This window comes from Equus przewalskii, chromosome 7 (assembly GCF_037783145.1).
Source record: "Equus przewalskii isolate Varuska chromosome 7, EquPr2, whole genome shotgun sequence".
In the NCBI taxonomy this organism is placed as follows: Eukaryota; Metazoa; Chordata; class Mammalia; order Perissodactyla; family Equidae; genus Equus; species Equus przewalskii.
In genome coordinates, this window is record NC_091837.1 from 67,552,173 (window position 1) to 67,575,886 (window position 23,714).

The following is a 23,714-nucleotide window of genomic DNA, read 5'->3' on the forward strand; positions in this document are numbered from 1 at the left end:
ATTTTTCAAATTTTACACACTGAGTAAATAAAATTCAATGGGCTTTACTACCTTACCCAGGGGCATATGGACCTGAGTGGTTGAGCCAGAATTCACATTCCAGTTGGTATTATTCTAAAGACCATGCTAGCTCCCTCAAAGATAGTTGCATCAAGTTTTAAATCTTGAGATATAAAAGAAGAATCAGTGGCATGCAGCAAACTGACGGGATGTGGTAGATGAAGTGTGGAATAATACAAAGAGGCAGGATAATACGTCCAGGCAAATCCCATGTCATCAATGAAATAAGCAACAGGAGGAAATATACCAAGCAAATACCTCCCTGAGGACAGTTTATTTTTCAACTTTGCACCGCTGGTGGCTGGAACATTGTCTGTACTATAGTAGATAGTCAATAAATATATTCTGTGAGACTAAATGAATAAAAGACAAGCAAGTTAAGGAGGAAGCCAAGTTCAGTTCTGGATGTGCTGTGTTTGATGTGCCTGTGGGTCCTCAAAGTAGAGGCAGTGAGAAAGGACTCCAGAGGAAAGTCTTGGTGATTTTGCAGCCACAAATATAAAAATAAAGCACATTCACAGATACTATCACAGAGTAGTAAGAAGAGAATCACAGATTGATTCTTGGGAACAGGTAAGAGAAGTCAGTGTGAGAAACTGAGAGCATGATTACAGAGGCAGTAGTGCCAAATGGAAGGGGTAGTGATAAAACCAAGAAGAAAGCTGATCTCACTGATCAGTCTTCACAAGGTATAATAAAAAGAACAAAACCACCCAAACATCCATGTAGCCAAGCCTCTAGTTTAGACCTTACTACCATTACAGGCAAGGAAGAGAAGCTGGATGCACAGCAGTGGTTCTCAAATTTGCTGCAAACTGGAAACAAGTGGGGAGCTCTAAAAACTGCTACTGTTTGGCTTCCATCCTCAGAGATTCTAATTTAATTACTATGAATGAAACCTGGGTATGTGGATGCTTAAAAGCTCCCCAGCTGATTTTAATATGTGGCAAAGTTTGAGAACCATGGGAACAGAAGTTAAATGACACCACAAGAAGTGAAATCATCAAAATCTAGAATGCATAATATGCTACACAGTCAAATGAACCACTTTTTCCAAAGCAAGTGGTAGCAAGTATTATAAGAGGAACTGCTTAGAGAAGTGATCAATTCCAGAACTGGGGCAGAGAAATTACAAGATGAGCCTTGAGCATCTTGTGGTGCCAAAAAGTAAAGCAGTGCTCAGAAATGGATGGTGATCTATCAAAAGAGCATATGAGGGGCTGGCCCCATGGCCTAGTGGCTGAGTTGAGCGCATTCCACTTTGGGCATGGACCTACACCACTCAACGGCTGCTATGATGTGGCCGCAACCCATGTACAAGACAGAGAAAGACTTGCTCAGATGTTAGCTCAGGGCAAATCTTCCTCAAGCAAAAAGAAGGAAAATTGGCAACAGATGTTAGCTCAGGGCAAATCTTCCTCAGCATAAAAAAAAAAGGGGGCTTAGGGGGCATAGGAGCTAACCTGAAAGAACGTCCGATGGCCAAAGGTGGAACAGTTTGAGCAACAATATAAATTGCTATAGCAATGGATTACCCAGAGAACTCAACAGCCCACATGGATACAAATAAATAATTGAATAAATAAACAGGGGAGGAAGGGACAGCTCTTCCGTACAAAAGAATAACTCCAATGTGAAAAAGAATATGGATAACAGAAAATCGCACAACTAGAACACAAGAGTGATTATGATGAAGTAATCGCTGAAGGCAAGATCCACGAGTGAACACTTAATTGGTGGGCAAAACTTTGAAGAGAAACAGAATATGTACCTAGTTTCAAAGTATCTCCCTCAAGATATCTATTAATAACAAAGGAAAAAGTCAACTTTACACTACAGAAATCTGGTAGACAGTACCTTACCCAAGTGATCAAGGCTGACATCACCAAAAATAAGATCTATCAACATTATGTAGCCCCTGATATGATACACTGAGAAGGGCATATAACTTGAGGTATTCTTGCCAAAAATGCATTACCTCAATCTAATCAAGATAAAATATCAGAGAAACCCAAACTGAGGGACATTCTACAAAATATCTGACCAGTATTCTTCAAAAGTATCAAAAGTTATGAAAGACAAGTAAAAACTAAGAAACTGTCACAGACTGAAAGAGACTAAAATGACACAACAAATGTGATTTGGGATCTTGGACTGGATCAAGACAGAAGTTCATTAGCAGAAAATCTGCTGAAATCCAAATAAAGTCTGTAGTTTAGTATACAGTATTGTACCAAGGTGAATTTCTTGGTGTTGGTAATTGCACTATGGTTATGCAAGATGTTAATATCAAGGGAAGCTAGGTGAAAAGCATATCTACTATTTCTACAACTTTTCTATAAATCTGTAATTACTTCAAAGTTAAAAAGTTTTTTAAAAATCTTGAGACAAAAGTCAAAAGTAATACATAGGTCATGTTTGAATACTGAAACAACTGAGAATATCTGAATATGGACATTGTTTTATATCAAGGAATTATTAATTTTTTAGTGTGATTATGTTAAAAATTAATTAGAGACGCACCTGGAGGTATTTCTGGGTGAAATTATATGATGCTTGTGATTTGCTTTAAAATATTTCAGGAAAAAAGTGTTGGGGGGGGTCACATACAGACTGTAAAAACGTTGGTAATTACTGAAGCTAGGCAACGAGTACCAAACTTTTACTTCTACTTATTAGGAAAAAGGAGATTTTTCATTATTTGATTACACAACTCTGAAAAGGCTGGGGTTTGTATGTACATGTGTATGTGTGTTTTATTTTGTTTTTTTGGGAAGGATGACTGCAAACAACCTTACTTTTATAGTTAATTTATTTTAAGTGTTTTTATCGTAGTTAAATATACATTAGATAAAATTTATCACATAAACTGTTTTTAAGTGTATAGCTCTGTGGCATTAAGCATATTCACACTGTTGTGCAACCATCACCACTACCCATCTCCAGACATGATTAAAATTTTCAATTGAAAGCAATTATTTAAATTTTAGTCATTCATTTTTTGACTAGTTAATACACTCAGAGTTCAAACTTCAAAAAGATACAAAAAAGAATATAAAGTGAAAAGACTCCCCCAACTCTGACCCCAACCACCCAATTCCCCTCTCCAGAGGCATCTAATCCTATCTGTCCAGACATATTTTATGCACTTAAGCAAATTACACACACACACATTCATATACCTTTTTAAGGCAACTGGTAGCATATTATTCACAATTCTGTGCCTTGCTTTGTTCACCTAAAAATGTACCTTGAAACCTGTATCTTTAAATCTACTTACTCTAAATAATCTTCTTCCTTCAAAGGCCCACCCAATACCCTAGTGAAGCTTTCCCAGACTGCCGAGGTTAATAGTAATCTCCTCCTATAAATCAGCTCTTACTTGTTGTTACTGAATTGGCTCTTTTCCTAACACCATGCAATGCCAATGATCACTGTATGCATATGAGCTGGTTCAGTGCAACTTGTAGAAAGGGGTCTTGTCATATAATATAGTGCTTTGTGCCCAATAAACATTTCATAAACTTTCATCTCAAGCAAAGGATCATCACTGAATAACAAACAAAACTTAAGATTAATGATATGGTTTTAGATATAAAATTTTTAATTTATTCTATTTATTTATTTGTTATTTGGTTTATTACTATCCCCAAGATTGAAAGTACTTCCAATTTACAAAGACTCACTGCAATTTCTTGGCCCTGGTGGACATGAACTACATCAAGCTACATTCATTTTACTTCTTTGATAATTTCTTCCTCTAAATTTTCTCTATTTTTTCTGAAACCCCAATTATTTGGCTATTGGGTCTTTTGGACTAATCCTTGTACTGTCTTTTTTCTCTTAATCTCATTTTTCAACTTTGTCTCTTTACCCCTTGTGGGAGAGCCAGTCTATTTATGCACTACTCTTTAAGAGCTGAGATTTTACAGGGTCAGATTATAAAGTCATTTTGAGATTTTAAGAGAGCTCTCTCTATATAGATATTATTAAGAGCGATCAGTGAAAAAACCTATGGCTGCATCCCAGACTCCGCCATATAACAAGAGTGCATCTTCAAGACGTCACGGTGTTTAAAAGAGACATGAAGCCCATAACTTTGAATCCACCATCTTGGGAGACTGACAGTGCACATGAACACATTAAAGACGGAAAACTCTGGCTGTAAAAACCTTATGTAACTAATGTTGAATACAGAATTTTGAAAACAGCTGCAGAATCCTTATTTTTTAAAAACTCACATTAATATCTGAGATGAGTGTTCCAACAAACAGTTGATAGGAGGCAAAAGACCTCTCATCTGCTGAACCCTTTGTTCTACTTTTAACTCTACAATCCCGGAAAATCATTCAACCTCCAGAAAACTCAGTCTTCTTGTGTTAAATCTTTACGAATCAGTTTTAAAGAGCCATATAAGTAATATATTATTAATACTAAAGGTGACTATTTTTTAATTGGAAAAGTATACACCACAAATTTCCTTCTCTTTCCTCTCACATCTCTCAATTCATTTGCTCTTTATAAATCTGTATACGTTAAGCTTCTCCTATTTTTCTAAACAGCAAAGCTAAGAGTACCTTCCACTATTTTTTTCCTCTTCACTTTTTGGGGGTGAAGATTGGCCCTGAGCTAATATTCATGCCAATCTTCCTCCATTTTACTACGAGGGACGCCACCACAGTGTGACTCGACAAGCAGTGTGTAGGTCCATGCCTGGGTTCCGAAACTGCAAACCCCAGGCCGCCAAAGCAGAGTGCACGAAGGTAACCACTACACCACCGGGCTGGCCCTCCATTACTGTTTTAATATTTCTACTAATTTTTTGGTCCAGGTGACAATACAGCTCATAACAGTCCTAGTTTATGATCTTATCCTAGAAAAATTATTAATAATGTCTACTTTCACTCTAAAATTGTCTCAGTTTTGATGATAAAGTATATGGTCATCCTATCTTTGGGTTGTTATCACAAATTCTTTTTTATGTTGCTAAATTTGAAATAAAAATTTCATTTAAAAAAAGTTATTGCCAAATGTGACAAAAAGTAATTCAAAAGGTACTCTGGGGTTTTATTCAAAGGTTAAAATCTTTTCCTAATACAGAGTATTTATTAAATATTTAACCTTAGTCAAAGTATACTACACTTTCTTAAGGAGAAATAGTCCAACTGTTACGGACTGAACTGTGCCCCCTAAAAACTCATATGTTGAACCCTTATCCCCAATGAGACTATATGTGGAGACGGGGAATTTACAGAGGCAATTAAGGTTAAATGAGGTCATAAGGGTGCAGCCCTAATCCAATTTGACTGGTGTCCTTACAAGAAGAGGAGGAGACACCAAGGACGCACAGGCACACAAAGGAAAGACCATGAGAGCACACAGCAAGAAGGCAGCTGTCTGTAAGCCAAGGAGAGAGGCCTCAGCAGAAACCAAATCCATTGACTCTTAATTTTGGACTTCAAGCCTCATGAAATGTGAGCAAATAAATTTCTGTCGTTTAAACCACTCAGTCTGTGGTACCTTGTCATGGAGCCCTAGCAAACTAATACACCAACATTCACTGAGAAATATATTCCAAACATTCCTCTTACCTGGATATACATATCTCTCTAACTTGTTGAGGTGTCAGAGCAAAAATAAAAAACTTCTCTTGAAATCGTTGAATACTGCTTTGAACTGGGGAGAAAAAAAAAGAAAGATAATATTCCAATAACAAATTTAAGAATATAAGATTTATTATATCTTATATCAAGATCTGCAGTAACCAGGCAGTTCCAATAAAGACTGTGCCAAATTCTGAAATTTTTGTGGTAAAAATACTCCAAAATAAAGTAGTACTAAACTCTATTCTTTTTGGAATCATGAAAGTAAAGTGACTCTACAGCAGGTTCAATTTTAAGCATTTATCATTCTTTATTCTAACACACTAATTATAATATAGCCAAAATATAACACAACCCTCCAAAACTACATTTCATCCTTGACTACAGTATCAGCTACTGAAAATCTGAGGAAGCCAAAAACTCCCACCAGGAGAACGTTATCCAAGAATCATGTGTCTTTTTTGTTTGTTTTCTTGGTTGTGTTTTGTTTTCAATATTTATATTCAATTACACAGAGTATATAAGAGGAAATGTAAAACTTCTAAGTTGAGTTATTAAGATAGATAGAAATTTTGTTGTTGGTCAAGGTGATTCCGACTCCTAGCGCCCCTGTGCACAGCAGAGCGGAACTCTGCCTGGTCTTTTTCCGGCATCCTCTCACCTTCTGGCGCTCTACCAGCCAATGCTCCACTCCTATTCATAGAGTTTTCACGGCAAATTTTTTGGGAAGTAGGTGGGCCAGGTCCTTCTTCTTTGTCTTAGTCTGGAAGCTCTGCTGAAACCTGTCCACCATGAGGACCCCTGCGGGTATTTGAAATACCGGTGGCATAGCATAGCTTTCAGCATGACAGCAACACACAGCCGCCACAGTATGACAACCGACAGACAGGTGGTGTGGTTCCCTGACTCAGAAACGAAGCCAGGCCGTGGCAGTGAGAGCTGAGAGCGCCAGATCTTAATCCCTAGACCACCAGGACTGGCTACATAGTAATTATTTGCATACAATAGATTATCTAGTTAAAAAAGATTACCTAAGGAAGTCATCCTTCTTAACCATATTATTAAAAATTGAAATGTATTCACTTCACAAAGAACTAACAGATTTACAGTGATGCAATACTCAATGGCGTTCTAGTGCTCATTAAAACAAAAGCTAATACAGAGGCTTCAAGCCTTCTGCTTCCTAACAAGTACTGCAACCACACGCAAGAGGACACAAAAAGGCTCTTGTGTGTGTTACCAAACACAGTTTTCCCAATGCATAAAGTTAAATAACAAGATGCCAGTTGAATAATGTCAGAGGCCTTCAATCCACAAGTCACACCAAATAAGAAAAATATTAACTCATTGGGTAAAATACTTTTCTTTAAGCATAGCATTTATTGTAAGAATTAGGTTTCTAGCAATCATGTCATAAAGCGGTTCATATTTTCCCAGAACATTTAAACGGAGGGAGGGATGCTGTTTATGATGAAGGCCTAAAAATCAAACAAAACTACAAGTTGTAAACATAACTATGGGGCATAAAACACAAACACATAACTACAGTAGGAAGTCTCTCCATATCTTCAATTCCTCTTCACTCCAACTCTTCCTTGTGCAGATTCTACTTTCCACTTCTCCATCCATGGCTAAGGTCACCAACAACCTCTTAACTATCAAATTCAATAATATATATTTTGAGATTAGAGGTGAACACACTGCATTTTCAATCTTAATTAACAGTATGAGCACCCAGTCTCTCCAGCGAGAAATTTCAAAAGGTCTAACACAGGTACAAATAAAGCCCCAGAAGGATGGAGCATTGAAAAAAAAAAACTTGCAGAAATAACGAAAGAATACTCCATAACTTTGATGGAGGGGGGACAAACCCTTACAGATCAAACACCAAGCAAAATGAATACAAAGAAAACTACCTAGTCACATCAAAATCAAACTAATGTACTGAAAACTAATGATGACTAAAAAAATCTTAAAAGCAGTCACAGAAAAAAGAAACATTACATACAAGAGAACAAGAATACGAATAAAGGCTGACTTCTCATCAGAGGCAATCTAGGCCAGAAGTCATCTTAAAAGTAGTGAAAGGAAAAAAGTGCCAACTGAAAATTCAATATCCTTCAAAAATAGGGTGAAATAAAGACTTCTTTACTCCTCAATTAAAATAGGAATAACACTTTGCTCATCTGCCTTTTAAAGGCTGTTTTGTGAATCAAATGCAGTAACATACATGAAAGCATTCTAAAAACAATAAGGCACTACACATATGTAATACATTTTGAATTTCAGAAGTCCTGCACAAAAGTCTCTGCTTTCTAAGAGATAGCAAAATTTCAGAAAAAGAGGGAAAAAGAAATCCAGCCCAACAGATGCATTTTCCAAATTATTTAATAACAACGACTTTTTCTTGGTAATATATTTAAGTAGAAAATATTTTCATATGCCTAAATGTTAAATATTTTAGTAAAATATGAAACCTCCCAAGTCCTTCCAGCCCAGGAAGTATTATATTGACAACTTTTGATAAACTGGTTTATATTTAGTCAAGAATGTTACCTAGCAGTGAGTGCTTATAAAATGGCTCACTCAGGGAGGAGATAAACCAAGAGGTTTTATAGGCAGCTTTGTGGATTACCATGGTTCAGTCTAGCTAATCTACCAACAAAATAATTCATAAAGTAACAATGAATAAATCAGTTTATTACATTGCATTATCTAAGATCTCTACCCTGAGCTATTTGGTGCCCCATCACCCATCAATTAATTGTATCATCATCACCAATCAAAGACTACTCTTACAGTATTCCTTTTCCCATTGCATCACTGCATCAAAAACAAGGGGCGGGGGGGATGACCCTCAAACATGTATAAACAAAAATACACCAAAACTAATATTCTTATAGTTATAATAGAAGAAATAAACATAAGTTCTGTTTTATATTAGGAAACTAGCTCATTTTTGATAACTTGTTTCTTAACACATTTGGAACTAAGAGGCACACACAATGCTTTCAAAACACTTGACTGAATAATTCTATATTCCAATATTCAATTGTTTACAAATACAGTTATCATTGAACATTGCTTTACATGTACTTTTTTAAATGACAATCCTCCTATACGCACACCAAAAGTTTTCTAATTTAATGAGATTTACACAGAATGTAACAAACGCGTCATTTTTAAAGTTTTACCTATACAGAAACCATCACTATATTAATAATCATCAGTGATGTTTATTACCAAAATACTTTCTCCCCTATATAACAGCTGCGAAGATCATTTCGGGAGGGCAGAGTAGTGAGATTTCACCCTTCTTGTAAAACAGTCACTTTAATTCAGAATTATGAAAGAGAATAGTTACCAATTGTCCAATCACTAGAAATCATTCACTTCCTTTACCTGAGTCCTCTTCTTCCTCCTCTATATCCAGTTAGTCATTAAGTGCTGTTTTCTAAAATTTTCTTATAGCCTGCTTCCTCTCCAGTTTTACTACTACCATCCTACTCACAACCAATTACTACTTTGTGCAAATGAAATAGCAACTCTGCCTCTCTGTCAGTCTCCCAACAGGATACAAGCGCAGAGCTGGTCATTCTTAGCACCACTTTCAGCACCATTCCTCTGCTCAAAAATGCTCAGCAGTTGGGGCCGGCCCTGTAGCAGAATGGTTAAGTTTGCGCACCTCGCTGCAGGCAGCCCAGTGTTTCATCAGTTTGAATCCTGGGCACAGACATGGTACCACTCATCAAGCCACGCTGAGGCAGCATCCCTCATGCCACAACTAGAAGGACTGACAATTAAGAATATACAACTATGTACTGGGGAGCTTTGGAGAGAAAAAGGAAAAAAATAAAATCTTAAAAAAAAAAATGCTCAGCAGTGTCCCATCTCTGAATGAAGCCAAGTCTAAACTCCTTTATCTCTAAGAGCCTCCATAACAATCGCCTCGCCTCTTTCCTAGCAAACCTACATTTCCAATGTCTCCCCAAGTCTTACTTAATTCAAAGTAGTTTCTTCACTGTCAGGCTTGATGAGCATGGCTTGATGAGTAGTGCTAGGTCCATGCCCAGGATCTGAACTGGCAAACCCCAGGCCGCCGAAACCGAGTGCATGAACTTAACCACTCGGCCACGGGGCTGGCCCTTCAAGAAGTCTTTACTGACTTCCCTATTCAATAGGCCAATATGATATTTGAGTTTTATAGTGCTTCATCATACAAGCATATACCTGAATGTTACTTTTCTCCCATGTTAACATTATCTCACCAACTAGATAACAAACTTCCTAAGCCCATTCCATACTTCTGACTTCCCCACAATTAGACTACATAACCATATCCAAATTAAATCCTCATTATATACTTGTTAACTGAGTTAACAGAAATGATGCATACAGTGTCTGAATTTATCCAAATTCTTTAGAAGTGAAATATTTTAACGACTTTACATTAATGTGCATATCATTTTAAATCTGTTTAATTGTACCCAGAGGCTTAATGAGTATTTCCTAATATTCAGGAATTTAAGAATATAAAAAGATGTTGACTCACTAATTTTTCACCTTTCAGATTAGCAAAGATTAAAAGATCAAAAATACAATGCTGACGAGGATGTAGGGAAAATAATACATTCATCCACTATTGGAGTATAAAGTGACACAACACTTTTGAAGCAACTGCCAAAACTCCCTCCAAAAGTTGAATATCAAAAATATTAAATGCTTATACTCTTTGACACAACTTCAAATCTAGGCATTTATACTTCATAAATTTGTACACAAGTGTTGAGAAACACATATGCAAAAAGGCTCACAGCAGCAATGTCTGTAAGACTAAGAATAATGCCTGACACATGCTATACACTAAAATATTTCTGAATAAATAATAAAAACCTGAAAATGTACATCAACAGAATATTGGTAAAGTTATGGTATATCTACAAAATAACAGATCTACTGTAATCTACACATCTACAATACATTTCCAAGAAAGACTGTTATGGTACAAAACTCCAGGGGGCGCTATTGACAGAGGATACAAGTAGAGTAGTGTCCTCTCTCAGCAGAAATGTGGCACAGTGGCTCTGCAGTTGGAAAATGCTGTTTTTAATGGAGAAGAGAAAAAAGATGACATGGCATATGCAGAGAAACAGTTAACTACTGATATGACTAGCTGCGTGATACGAGAGAGTATGAGGGGCTTTTTCTGTTATATTCCTATGATGTTTAAATTTTCAAATACTAGCATAAATTACTTTTGTAATCTGAAGAGCACAATGAAGAAATTATAAAGAATCAAAGGCTCAAAATACTTTGAAGTAATTTAAAAAATACCAAACAGCCAGACGTATCAATATACAGATGCTTATAAACAGAGTAAACAGAGAGCTAGTCACAGAAGAATGTATATAGTATACACCATTACAGAAATTTCAAAAGCAAGCCAATTAAACATTATTTTTTTTATACATATAAAATAAGTAAAGGAGAGGAACACAAAATTCAGGACAGTGATTTAACTCAGAAAGGAAAGGCAAGGAGATGGCTTAAAAGATAATGGCAACATTCCTTTTTTAAAAATTGGGTAGTGGTTTCACAGCTGTTCATTTCATTGATATTCTTTATAACTTAACATTCTATATTTACTCCTTTGAAAAGACTGAATATACAAAAAAATTTTTCAAATAGAAAATTCCCCAAGTATTTCACCTTCAAAAGAAATTATCTGAAAAAAGAAAAGAAGAAAATTGAAAATAAGAGAAAAAGACTGCCTGTGAGAGCAAATCAGAATAGCTATTTAAGGAAGGAGACCAGAGATTTTTGTTAGTTTGTTTTTAGATTAGGGGATCACCCATTTGTTACAGTAAACCCTTAGCTACAGAGAACCTCATGCCTTCTGGATGCCACAGTTTGTCATTTTAAATGCTAAAATATTTTTATTTTAACCATTTTGAATAGAAATAATTCCAAACTGAAAAACTATCCAATAATGCATGTTCTTAAACAGAATATACTCACCGTGGTGTTTTCTGGTTGGCTCCTTTTAGCATCAACACATGTGCGATGCTGTAACAGGGACTCCCTCAATACTAAAGGGCTATTGGTTTCAATATCCCAAGAGGTTTTGGAATAACAGATTTTGACCTGTTGTGTCTGTTCTTTTCTACCACAACTCTTCCAGTCTCTCCCATGAAGTCAATTAATTCCTGCTCAATAATATGTTGATGGCTTAGCAATCATCTAATCAACTGTATATAAAAATCGAGAATACACAGACTGGCTTGCAGACGTCAAGAACACGTGCTTTGAAATATGGACTTGATATCTTCTTTGACTCCTAAGGATTTTTAATTCTCATTTCCCAAATGTAAACAAGTTTCTCCATAGCAGTGTTTCAAATTAAATAGATTTTTCCAGGATTTTTATTTTCATAAGTATTTTCAACATCATAAAAACCATATCATTAAAAATTAAGGCATCTTCTGAATATCATTACATTGCTTTAGACATTTTGACACTAAAATTTTTCAATTAAAGGTCATTACTGGAAATGATCAATTTTTTTCCACTTTTATCTGGCAGACTATATAGTACTATGTTGATTTTTTAACTTTCTACTTCAAAGTCTAAAAAGCACATTACTTAAATTACCGTTTTATCAATCAGACATAAGACTATATACATTAAGAAAATTCTTTTCTTTTCTCTTTAGGGAGGGCAGGATAAGGAAATGTTTAAGCCTTGTTTTAAAACAAGAATCAGTTATAAAGTTTATAAAAACAATGACAGGCGGGACTCCTAAAAAAACATATGAATAGTTTTTAGCTCAGGGGTCAAAAGCTGTTTTATAAGCCCTTAGGTTATACATATTTCTTACATTCTAATTTAAACTATGAGCAAAAGGCAGGTTTTTCTTAGTCACTCTTCAACACAAAATATCTATGGCATTATTTTACCTAAGCCAAATGAGACAAAAAGCTTTATTTTAGTAAACTTATAAAAAGCTTATACTTTCCTTTAACTTTGAGGTTAACGAAAAAGAAACTCTATGAGGAATACAGAAAAGCAAGAAAATTCCTATTTCTATTTCTGAACAAATAGGAAAGCAAGGAAAGAAAAAAGCACAAAGCCTCTCCAGGGTTTACCCCTCGTCATACCACTGATGCTAATGAGTAGAGAAAACACTGCTGCATCTTCTCTCAGTCTCCAGTCTTCTTTCCAGCATTCAACCATGTCTCTGAAACATCTTGAACTGTAACCACACCCCACAGGCCCTCTTCTCTTCTCAGTCCCACCCCAACCATGCTCCTGAGGAGTCCCATGAGGTAGGGTCACCTAAGCACATCACCAGTCTGAATCTTTCTCAAAATACACACAAAGAAACTTGCAATAATTGCTGAGAAAGAAGTATGTGAATGAGTCATGATACTGTGCATTGGTATAAACCAAAAACTACAAGGGGAGAAATAAAAAAATTAATTATGGGGAACATTTTAACCAGATAAACCCGAACTTGTGAAAAATCAGTTAAAGATGAAAGTAAAATCATAAAAGAAAAGCAACTGAGTAATAAACATTTTAAATGTTTGCATCTGTTATTAATTTTAAAAATGAAAAATCTAAACAAGATACAAGTTTACACCTATCAAAAAATCCACAAAGATTTGTTTTTAATAACACCTAATAAAGGCAGGAAGTAAAGTGCAGTGAGAGACATTCACTCACTCTGTGTAATTTAAACTGGCACAGCTCTTCTGGAAACTAATTTAGCAATATGTTATCAAGAGTCTAAAACGTTCTTATTCTTTGATGCCATAATTCTACTCATAGGACTCTGTACAAATAATAAAATGTGAGCAAACACAGCATCCTTATTTCAGAATGACATACTCTACCTGCCTGGCTCAGTATTGCTAAATAAAAACAAAGCAAGGAGAAAGGGCCTGGGAAAAGCAGAGCCACCTTGTCAGCCACCAATCACACCATACTGATCCCATCAACTAGCCCTGTACCTCAAAATTTCCTTTTGACTCAACTAAGATGTACTGTGGTATAATCCTATACAAAAGGGGGAAAAAAGCACATTGATACAGTTAGTTTTTTCAAATGACTTGAAAGAAAAAGGGTTTTCCCAGGATGGAAAAAAAAAATAATCTCCCAGATGAACAAACTTTTACTTAGGCTGATGACTTCTGTGTTGTAATGACAATTTATTACTGCCTAATGAAATTACTTACAGAAGTACTTGGATTTTTGATGACATAAATTGTCTGGGAAATGGCATTTCCTAATTAAAGCCACACATATCAACTCTTAGTAATATGATAAAATTTATTAAATTTTCAGAGAAGTTGATGGATATTAAACAAAAGCTAAAAAATGTGTTAAACTCCCTGCACCACTTCACAAAAAAACTAAGTATAAAAGGTTTCTTTCTTTTAGTTTAAAAGCTATGTTACATATAAACTAAGTCTCTTTGTAAAAATATCAAAAAACAGAATCACACGCAATAAGATTTCTGCCTGTTCCTATACACACAGAACCAATTTGAGTTCTATGCCATAAAAAGAGCACTCAAATGATGAATTAACAGTTTTATATTAGATTTCAGGTATAGTTGCCAATATGTTTTTATCAATTTAAACATTTGGCATTAATACCTCAATTTTATAATATTAACAGCAAAGCACTAATCAATAGTTGAAGGCCTCTTGCTTTATTTACTCCCTTGTCCAGAAGAAACTGATTTCTCCAACACTTACCTAAACTTGTGGGCTTGATGAGAACATCAAGGACATCATAAAAGGGCAAGTTTTTTAACTGCACATCAGGATGGACAGGAGGAATTGGGGGAGATGGCTGCTGCATCTCAAATGTGGGCTTAGTATCTTGAAGCAGCACAGAACCAACAGGAGAGGACGGTGAGTGAGGTGTAACTGAAGTGGAAGGCAACGAGTGGATTCCAGCCACGGCCAAGTCAGGTTCTACAGGTGACGAGCTACCATCCAAATTGAAAACTGATGATTTGATTGTGGATAAATCAGACAGTCCTTCAAGAGTCCTTGGGTATCGGCGTCTATACAATTCTCGGATTTTAATCTGAACCGCAGGGCTGCAGCCACTCTTCAACAAATGCAACGCCCTCATCAGGAGGTCATGTTTGCGTCCACTTTTATTCCGTCCAGCGAAGCCTAGTAACACTTGTAGTTCAGAAACCCTAAAACTAGAAACCATATTCTAAAAGGAAAGGAAAAAAAAAAGGACATAAGCCAGTAGTCACCCTCAAGTATACGAAAACCCTATCTAAAATATACTGTAAAATCTGGTTTTTCCAGCAATCTATCAACTGGCATGTGCTAGTAACAGCATTTTCACATACCACTTAGAATCATTCCTGTTTACACAGGTAGCCCCCTCCCAAATTACATTCAAGTTATGATGTTATATTTTGTTGTCCTCTTAATTTTGGCAATCTACAGTCTATTAGTTTCTATTAACCACCTCATTATCTGACTAAGCTCAAGAGTAAACCCATATTTGCTTTACAAATATGAAATTTATAACCAATGAAAATGTTCCTTTTCAAAACTAAGTCCTACCAACACATAACGTAATGTCTGTTACAATATTATCATCAATTAACCAAGCAAAAAATTAGATTTAGCCATGCTGTATGTGTAACTTCTGATGCTTAGTAAACCTACAAAATGAAGAAAGAATTGTCATCCAAAATCCAATGAATTTTTCACCCCATCTCAAATACTAAGGAACAGACAACGCAAGAAAATAAGGATATTTTTAAATATTAAAGCTAAAAAACACATACATCTTATTTAGCAAGCTTCTAACATGAATGAAATTCCCAGCTGAGTATCCAAGGAGAAAAAGACCTTTGAAGAGCAAGGAAATGGGTGGTCATAAATCTTAAAGGGCATGATTCCCTCCACAGCACTCTAACAACTTGTTCTTGGGTATACGATGAAGGTTATAAAGCAGTTCCTGCTTCATACCACACCATCTATTTACTCAACAGAACCTACTAAATACTTTTAAACACTTACTGCCTCATAAATCCACCTACTTAGTGATTTTCAGGCAACTGTGAACTCGGAGGTAAAGTACTCTTGGGTCAGATTTACTCATACACTCGTGAATCATCTGGCCAGAAAAAGGAGTAAGATCTGGAGCAGACCAAAATCTCTTTCAGAAATGGACCCTAACGAAACTTTTCCCACAGTGCTGCACCCTCCACCACTACCTGGGATTCCTTCTCAACCTGGCAGGTATGCAGTGGCAACACCTACAGCTAGCACTGATTCATAATAATTCCTCTGTTCTGCACTTTTAAGTCTCATGATAGCCCAGAAGTAAATCTTTAAAACTCTGCTTGCCTTTTTTTTTTTTTATGCTGAGGAAGATCTGCCCTGAGCTAACATCCGTTGCCCATCTTCCTCTTTCATTGCTTGAGGAAGATTAGCCTTGAGCTAACACCTGTGCAAATCTTCCTCTATTTTTTTTTTTTGTACGTGGGACACCACCACAGCATGGCTGGTGAGTGGATTAGGTCTGTGCCCAGGATCCAAACCCGTGAACCTGTGCCACCAAAGTGGAGCGCATAGAACTTTAACCACTTAGCCTTGGGGCCAGGCCCCTGCTTGCCTTTTAAATAGTTGTCGGAACAATACTTGCCGGTTTCCTAAAATGCAAACAAATTTAAATGTATCAAAGTAATCTGCATATAAAAGCTGTACCATAATTCTAGTTCATACACTAAATGTCTCCATATTTCATATTGTACAAGTCAGAGAATATTAAAGTTGTAATCCTTGCAACCATTTTTTACACTCTCGATCAGTGCTGTCAAATAGAACTAGGAACTATATATATAATTCTAAATCTTCTAGTAGCCATATTAAAATAAAATTTCAATTAATTTTGATAATATGCTTTATTTAACTCAATAAATCAAAAGTATTATATCAAGATGTAATCAATTTTTGTGATTTAAAAATAATTTTTTTAAGTGTCGAGATATTTTTGCATACTAAGTCTCAATATCCAGTGTGTATTTTACACTTACAGCACATCCCAATTTGGACTAACACTGCACAGTGCAGCTCTAAATCACACTCCAACAGCAACAAATATCACAATGCCATGGCCATCATACTTCAACTTGCTTCATTTCCTCCATATGTGAAGATGATGATTTATCTATCTTACCCTATGCAATGGACAACAAAGATGGAAAACAAGAAAATTCTTGGCCTACCTCATGACACACCAGCTACAGTTTACTCAAGGTTTCATGCATTAAAAAACTATGATGGGGCAGGACCAAGATGGCGGAGTGAGCGGTCTTGTCTCTCCCCCGTCGAATCCACAACTAATTGGACATTCACCGATTAACAAAGGATATCCAGATAGCATCTCAAGATGCCTATGAGTTTCATGCTACTATACAACGGAAGGCTGAAGGAATTCCCTCCAGGAGGAGGTGGAAATAGGTGAAAACTCTCTGACCCCTGACCCCCGACCCCCGGACAGCCTAGTTCCTGCAGGAGGCTCTCTTCCAGCGGACTCCCCCATAGCATCGCCACACACCAAGGGCAGGAGTGTGCACTCACCAGCGGAGCGATGGTGGAAACAGGTGACAACAGCCGTACCCAAGCCCCCTGCGATTACACCTAAGCCCAGGAAGAATCCCCAGGGTCCCACACCCAGTGGCAGGGAAGGCCTCCGCTCGCCATTAGTAGGGAGGCCCCGCCAAGAATCCAGAATAAAGGGAAGCTCCCAGCGGGCAGATTCCCTGGCTGGCACCAGACCGCAAGCTGCTGCTGGGTTCACAAGTCTCCGACGCACGGGTTGGTGCAGGGGGTGCCCAGACTTCCCGTAGACGTGCTTGAGGACACGGTTGGAGCTCCAGCACCTGGCTCTGCGGCCCGGGGAGAGGCTCCAGGGTCCCACACCACCCACGGCAGGGAAAGCCTCTGCTCACCATTAGCTGGAAGGCCCCTCCCAGAATCCAGAACAAAGGGAAGCTCCTGGTGGGCGGATTCCCCAGTACGGCATCAGACTGCAAGCTGCTGCTGGGCCCAGGGTCTCCAGAGCACAGGTTGGTGCAGGGGGTGCCCGGACTTCCCATAGACGTGCTTGGGGACACGGTTGGAGGCCCAGCGCCCAGCTCTGCGGCCCAGGGGGAGGCTCCGGGGTCCCGCACCTCCCCGGCACGGACAGCCTCTGCTCGCCATTAGCAGGGAGCCTCCGCCCAGCATTCAGAACACCAGGAAGCTCCCTAGAGCAGAATTCCCCACAAGGCAGCAGCTTACAAGCCAGCACCAGGCCCACGGACTCTGGCCGTGTCCCAGATGAGGCAAACAGCTCCCAGAGATCCTGTGAGAGTGGAGTGGGGCACAGTGGAGCTCCAGTGAAACAGCTACATAGCCCAGGGGGGAACTCCAGGTTCCTACAGCAGCCTCAGCGAAAGCCTCTGCACAGCACTAGTGGAGAGGTCCCGACTGGCAATCTCAAGGCGGGAAGGCCCTGGCGCAAAAGTAGCACAGCTAGGTGAGCTAACGACAGACTGCAGAAGATACCCATAGCTCTGCTGGGACCTATAGTGGACAAGTGTGATCTTGTGGGCTCTGTTAGGGACAAAGCGGCAATTATAGGTGATCCTGCTACTGGCTGCTGGGAAAGCCCACAACACTGCTGCAGACCACAAGGAGGGAGCGCGTCCAAGTGGGCTGCAATAGTAGGCACCAGCAGCTGAGGCCCCCTTGCGATTGCCCCCACAACCAACGAGGGACCCCACAGGACCACTGCGACTATGAGGAGGGGTCCAGGTCCAGTCAGTAACAGCTGACAGGGTTCCTGGTTGGTGCAGTCTAAACAGCTGCCCTCCCCCACACCAGTCGCAACAAGTGGAAGCAGCGACTAAACTCTATCTCTATGCAGAGGCACAAATCCACGCAAGCAGTATGAAAAAATATATTAAATCTCCAGAACAGAAGGAAAATGATAAGCACCCAGAAAACAATCCCAAAGACAATGAAATCTATAACCTAAATGACGATGATTTCAAAACTGCCATTATTAAAAAACTCAACGAGTTAAAAGAGAATTCAGATAGACAACTCAATGAGTTCAGGAGCTATGTCACAAAAGAGCTTGACACTATAAAGAAGAACCAATTAGAAATACTGGAGATGAAGAACACAATGGAGGAGATTAAGAAAAATCTGGACTCTCTGAACAGTAGGGTCGATAATATGGAGGACAAAATTAGCAATTTGGAGGATAGGAATATAGAAATGCTGCAGACAGAGGAGGAGAGAGAACTAAGAGTAAAAAGAAACGAAGAAACTCTCTGAGAATTATCCAACTCAATTAAGAGATGCAACATAAGGATTATAGGTATACCAGAGGGAGAAGAGAAGAAGGGGGCAGAAGGCCTATTCAAAGAAATAATAGCTGAGAACTTTCCAAACTTGGGAAGAGAGATGGAAGTTCATGTGACAGACGCCAATAGATCTCCAAACTTTATTAACGCAAGAAGACCAACCCCAAGGCATATAGTAGGGAAACTAGCAAAAGTCAACGACAAAGAGAAAATACTAAGGGCAGCCAGGCAGAAGAAAATAACTTACAAAGGAAACCCCATAAGGCTATCAGCAGACTTCTCAGGAGAGAACTTACAGGCTAGAAGAGATTGGAATGAAATATTCAAAACTCTGAAGGACAAATACCTGCAGCCACGAATACTCTACCCAGCGAAAATATCCTTCAAATACGATGGAGAAATAAAAACTTTCCCAGATAAACAAAAGTTAAGGGACTTCATCGCCACAAAACCTCCTCTTCCAGAAATGCTCAGGAAGAACCTCATTCCTGAAAAATCAGAAAAAGGAAAGGGGCTGCAAAATCCAGAAGAAAGAAGATAAGCAGAAGAACAATAACACAAAGTAACAGCTCTCCATCAGGACAAAATGCAAAAGAACCGGAAAACAAGTGATAAAATGGCAAGACTAGGCCCCCACGTTTCAATAATCACTCTAAACATGAATGGATTGAACTCTCCAATCAAAAAGCACAGAGTGGCAGGATGGATCAAAGAACAAGATCCAACAATATGCTGCCTCCAGGAAACGCACCTCAGCCCCAAAGACACACAGACTCAAAGTGAAGGGATGGAAGACAATACTCCAAGCTAATAATGAACAAAAGAAAGCAGGTATTGCCATACTTATATCAGACAAAGTAGACTTCAAAGCAAAACAGATAAAGACAAAGAGGGGCAGTATATAATGATAAAAGGGACGCTCCACTAAGATGACATAACACTTATAAATATATATGCACCTAACACAGGAGCACCAAAATTCATAAAGAAACTATTAACAAAACTAAAAGGAGACATCAACAGCAATACAATAATAGTAGGGGACCTCAACACCCCATTAACACAATGGACAGATCATCCAGACAGAAAATCAACAAGGAAATTATAGAATTAAATATAAAATTAGATCAGACGGACCTAATAGATATATATAGGACACTTCATCCAAAAACAGAAGGTTACACATACTTCTCAAGCACACATGGAACATTCTCAAGGATAGACCATATCTTGAGAAACAAAGCAAGCATCAATAAGTTCAAGAGGGTTGAAATAATATCAAGCATCTTTTTCTGATCATAATGCTATGAAACTAAAAATCAACTACAAGAATAACGCTGGGAAAGGGCCAAAAACGTGGAGACTAAACAACGTGCTACTAAACAAACAATGGATTATTGAAGAAATTAAAGAAGAAATCAAATATTATCTGGAGACAAATGAAAATGAAAACACACCATACCAAATTATTTGGGAAGCAGCAAAGGCAGTCCTAAGAGGGAAATTCATTGCAATACAGGCTCACCTCAATAAGCAAGAAAAATCTTACATAAACAACCTCAAACGACACCTAACGGAATTAGACAAAGAACAACAAACAAAGCCGAAAGTTAGTAGAAGGAGGGAAATAATAAAAATTAGAGCAGAAATAAATGATATTGAAACAAAAAAGACAGTAGAAAGGATCAATGAAACAAAGAGTTGGTTCTTCGAAAAAAATTAACAAAATCAACAAACCCTTAGCCAGACTCACTAAAAAAAAAAGAAGTCTCAAATAAATAAAATTAGAAATGAGAGAGGAGAAATCACAACAGATACCGAAGAAATACAAAGGATCATAAGAGAATACTATGAAAAACTATATGCCAACAAATTGAACAACCTAGAAGAAATGGATAAATTCCTAGACTCATACATCCTACCCAAACTGAATCAGGAAGAATTAGAGAATGTGAATAGACCAATCACAAGTAAAGAAATAGAAACAGTAATCAAAAACCACCCCAAAAATAAGAGTCCAGGGCCAGACGGCTTCTCTGGAGAATTCTACCAAACATTCAAAGAAGATTTAATACCTATCCTTCTCAAACTATTCCAGAAAATAGAGGAAAATGGAGCACTCCCTAATACATTCTATGAAGCCAACATCACCCTGATCCCCAAACCTGACAAGGACAACACAAACAACAAAAACTACAGGCCAATATCACTGATGAACATAGATGTGAAAATCCTCAACAAAATTTTGGCAAACCGAATACAGCAATACATGAAAAAGATTATACACCATGATCAAGTGGGATTTATACCAGGGACACAGGGATGGTTCAACATCCACAAGTCAATCAACGTGATTCACTACATTAACAAAATGAAAAACAAAAACCACATGGTCATCTCAACAGATGCAGAGAAAGCATTCGACAAGATCCAACATCCATTTATGATAAAAACCCTCAATAAAATAGGTATAGAAGGAAAGCACCTCAACATAATAAAGGACATATATGACAAACCCACAGCCAACATCATACTCAGTGGACAAAAACTGAAACCCATCCCTCTCAGAACAGGAACAAGAGAAGGGTGCCCACTTTCACCACTCTTATTCAACATAGTACTGGAGGTTTTGGCCAGAGCAATTTGGCAGGAAAAAGAAATAAAAGGAATCCAAACAGGCAACGAAGAAGTAAAACTCTCGCTGTTTGCAGATGACATGATCTTATATATAGAAAACCCCAAAGAATCCATTGGAAAACTATCAGAAACAATCAACAACTACAGCAAAGTTGCAGGGTATAAAACCAACATACATAAATCAGTAGCATTTCTATATGCTAACAATGAACTAACAGAAAAAGATCTCAAGAACTCAATCCCATGCACAATCACAACAAAAAGAATAAAATACCTTGGGATAAATTTAACCAAGGAAGTGAAAGATCTATACAACGAAAACTACAAGACCTTCTTGAAAGAAATTGACGACGACATAAAGAGATGGAAAGACATTCCATGCACATGGACTGGAAGAATAAACATAGTTAAAATGTCCATTCTACCTAAAGCAATCTACAGATTCAACACTATCCCAATCAGAATTCCAATGTCATTCTTTACAGAAATTGAACAAAGAATCCTAAAATTCATATGGGGCAACAAAAGACCCCGAATTGCTAAAGCAATCCTGAGAAAGAAGAACAAAGCTGGAGGCATCATAATCCCTGACTTCAAAACATACTACAAAGCTACAGTAATCAAAACAGCACGGTACTGGTACAAAAACAGATGCACAGATCAATGGAACAGAATTGAAAGCCCAGAAATAAAACCACACATCTATGGACAGCTAATCTTCGACAAAGGAGCTGAGGGCCTACAATGGAGGAAAGAAAGTCTCTTCAACAAATGGTGCTGGGAAAACTGGACAGCCACATGTAAAAGAATGAAAATTGACCATTCTTTTTCACCATTCACTAAAATAAACTCAAAATGGATCAAAGACCTAAAGATTAGGCCTGAAACAATAAGTCTTCCAGAAGAGAATATCAGCAGTACACTCTTTGACATCAGCTTCAAAAGAATCTTTTCGGACACCATAACCCCTCACATGAGAGAAACAAAAGACAAGAATAAACAAATGGGACTTCATCAGACTAAAGAGCTTCTTCAAGGCAAGGGAAAACAGGTTTGAAACAAAAAAAACAGCCCACTAATTGGGAAAAAATATTCACAAGTTATTTATCAGACAAATGGTTAATCTCCATAATATACAAAGAACTCACACAACTCAACAATAAAAAATCAAACAACCCAATTACAAAATGGGCAGGGGACATGAACAGACATTTCTCCAAAGAAGATATACAAATGGCCAATAGACACATGAAAAGATGCTCATCATCACTAATCATCAGGGAAATGCAAATCAAAACTACACTAAGATATCACCTTACACCTGTTAGAATGGCAAAAACATCCAAAACCAAGAGTGACAAATGTTGGAGAGCCTGTGGTGAAAAGGGAACCCTCATACACTGTTGGTGGGAATGCAAACTGGTGCAGCCACTATGGAAAACAGTATGGAGATTCCTCAAAAAGTTAAGAATAGAAATACCTTATGACCCAGCCACCCCACTACTGGGTATCTATCCTAAGAACCTGAAATCAGCAATTCCAAAAGTTCCATGCACCCCTATGTTCACCGCAGCATTATTCACAATAGCCAACTCATGGATCCAACCTAAGTGCCCAGCAACTGATGACTGGATAAAGAAGATGTGGTATATATATATACAATGGAATACTACTCAGCCATAAAAAAGGACAAAGTCGTCCCATTCACAACAACATGGATAGACCTTGAGGGTATTATGTTGAGTGAAATAAGCCAGACAGAGAAAGACGAACTCTGTATGACTCCACTCATAGGTGGTAGTTAACATATGGACAAAGAGAACTGATGGGTGGTTGCAAGGGGACGGGGGGGTGGGGGAAGGGCACTAGGGGTGAAGTGGTGTACCTACAACAAGACTAATAATGATGTACAACTGTAATTTCACAAGGATGTTAACTTTCATAACCTTAATAAAAAATAAATAAATAAAAATGTAAAATATAAAGTCAAAATAAAAAGGATGTGGAAAAAA

At 37.8% G+C, this 23,714-nt stretch overlaps 1 protein-coding gene across 41 annotated transcripts in view; it reads right to left on the minus strand.

The window, feature by feature from the left end:
- Positions 1-23,714, minus strand: part of PIAS2 (protein inhibitor of activated STAT 2) — a 105,250-nt gene that overhangs the window by 59,198 nt on the left and 22,338 nt on the right. For 38 of the 41 annotated variants that reach the window (XR_011542696.1, XR_011542698.1, XR_011542699.1 and 35 more), the window contains 2 exons: positions 14,426-14,900; positions 5,652-5,736 (listed from right to left, as the gene is read on the minus strand). Coding sequence is in view for 28 of the 41 variants with exons in the window: in XM_070630072.1 (XP_070486173.1) it covers positions 5,652-5,736; positions 14,426-14,900 (560 nt within the window). In the remaining 13 variants the exon portion in view is untranslated. Of the gene's footprint in view, positions 1-5,651; positions 5,737-14,425; positions 14,901-15,489; positions 15,549-23,714 lie in introns of those variants that run through there. The other 3 variants (XR_011542707.1, XM_070630085.1, XM_070630078.1) reach the window with 1 other exon arrangement.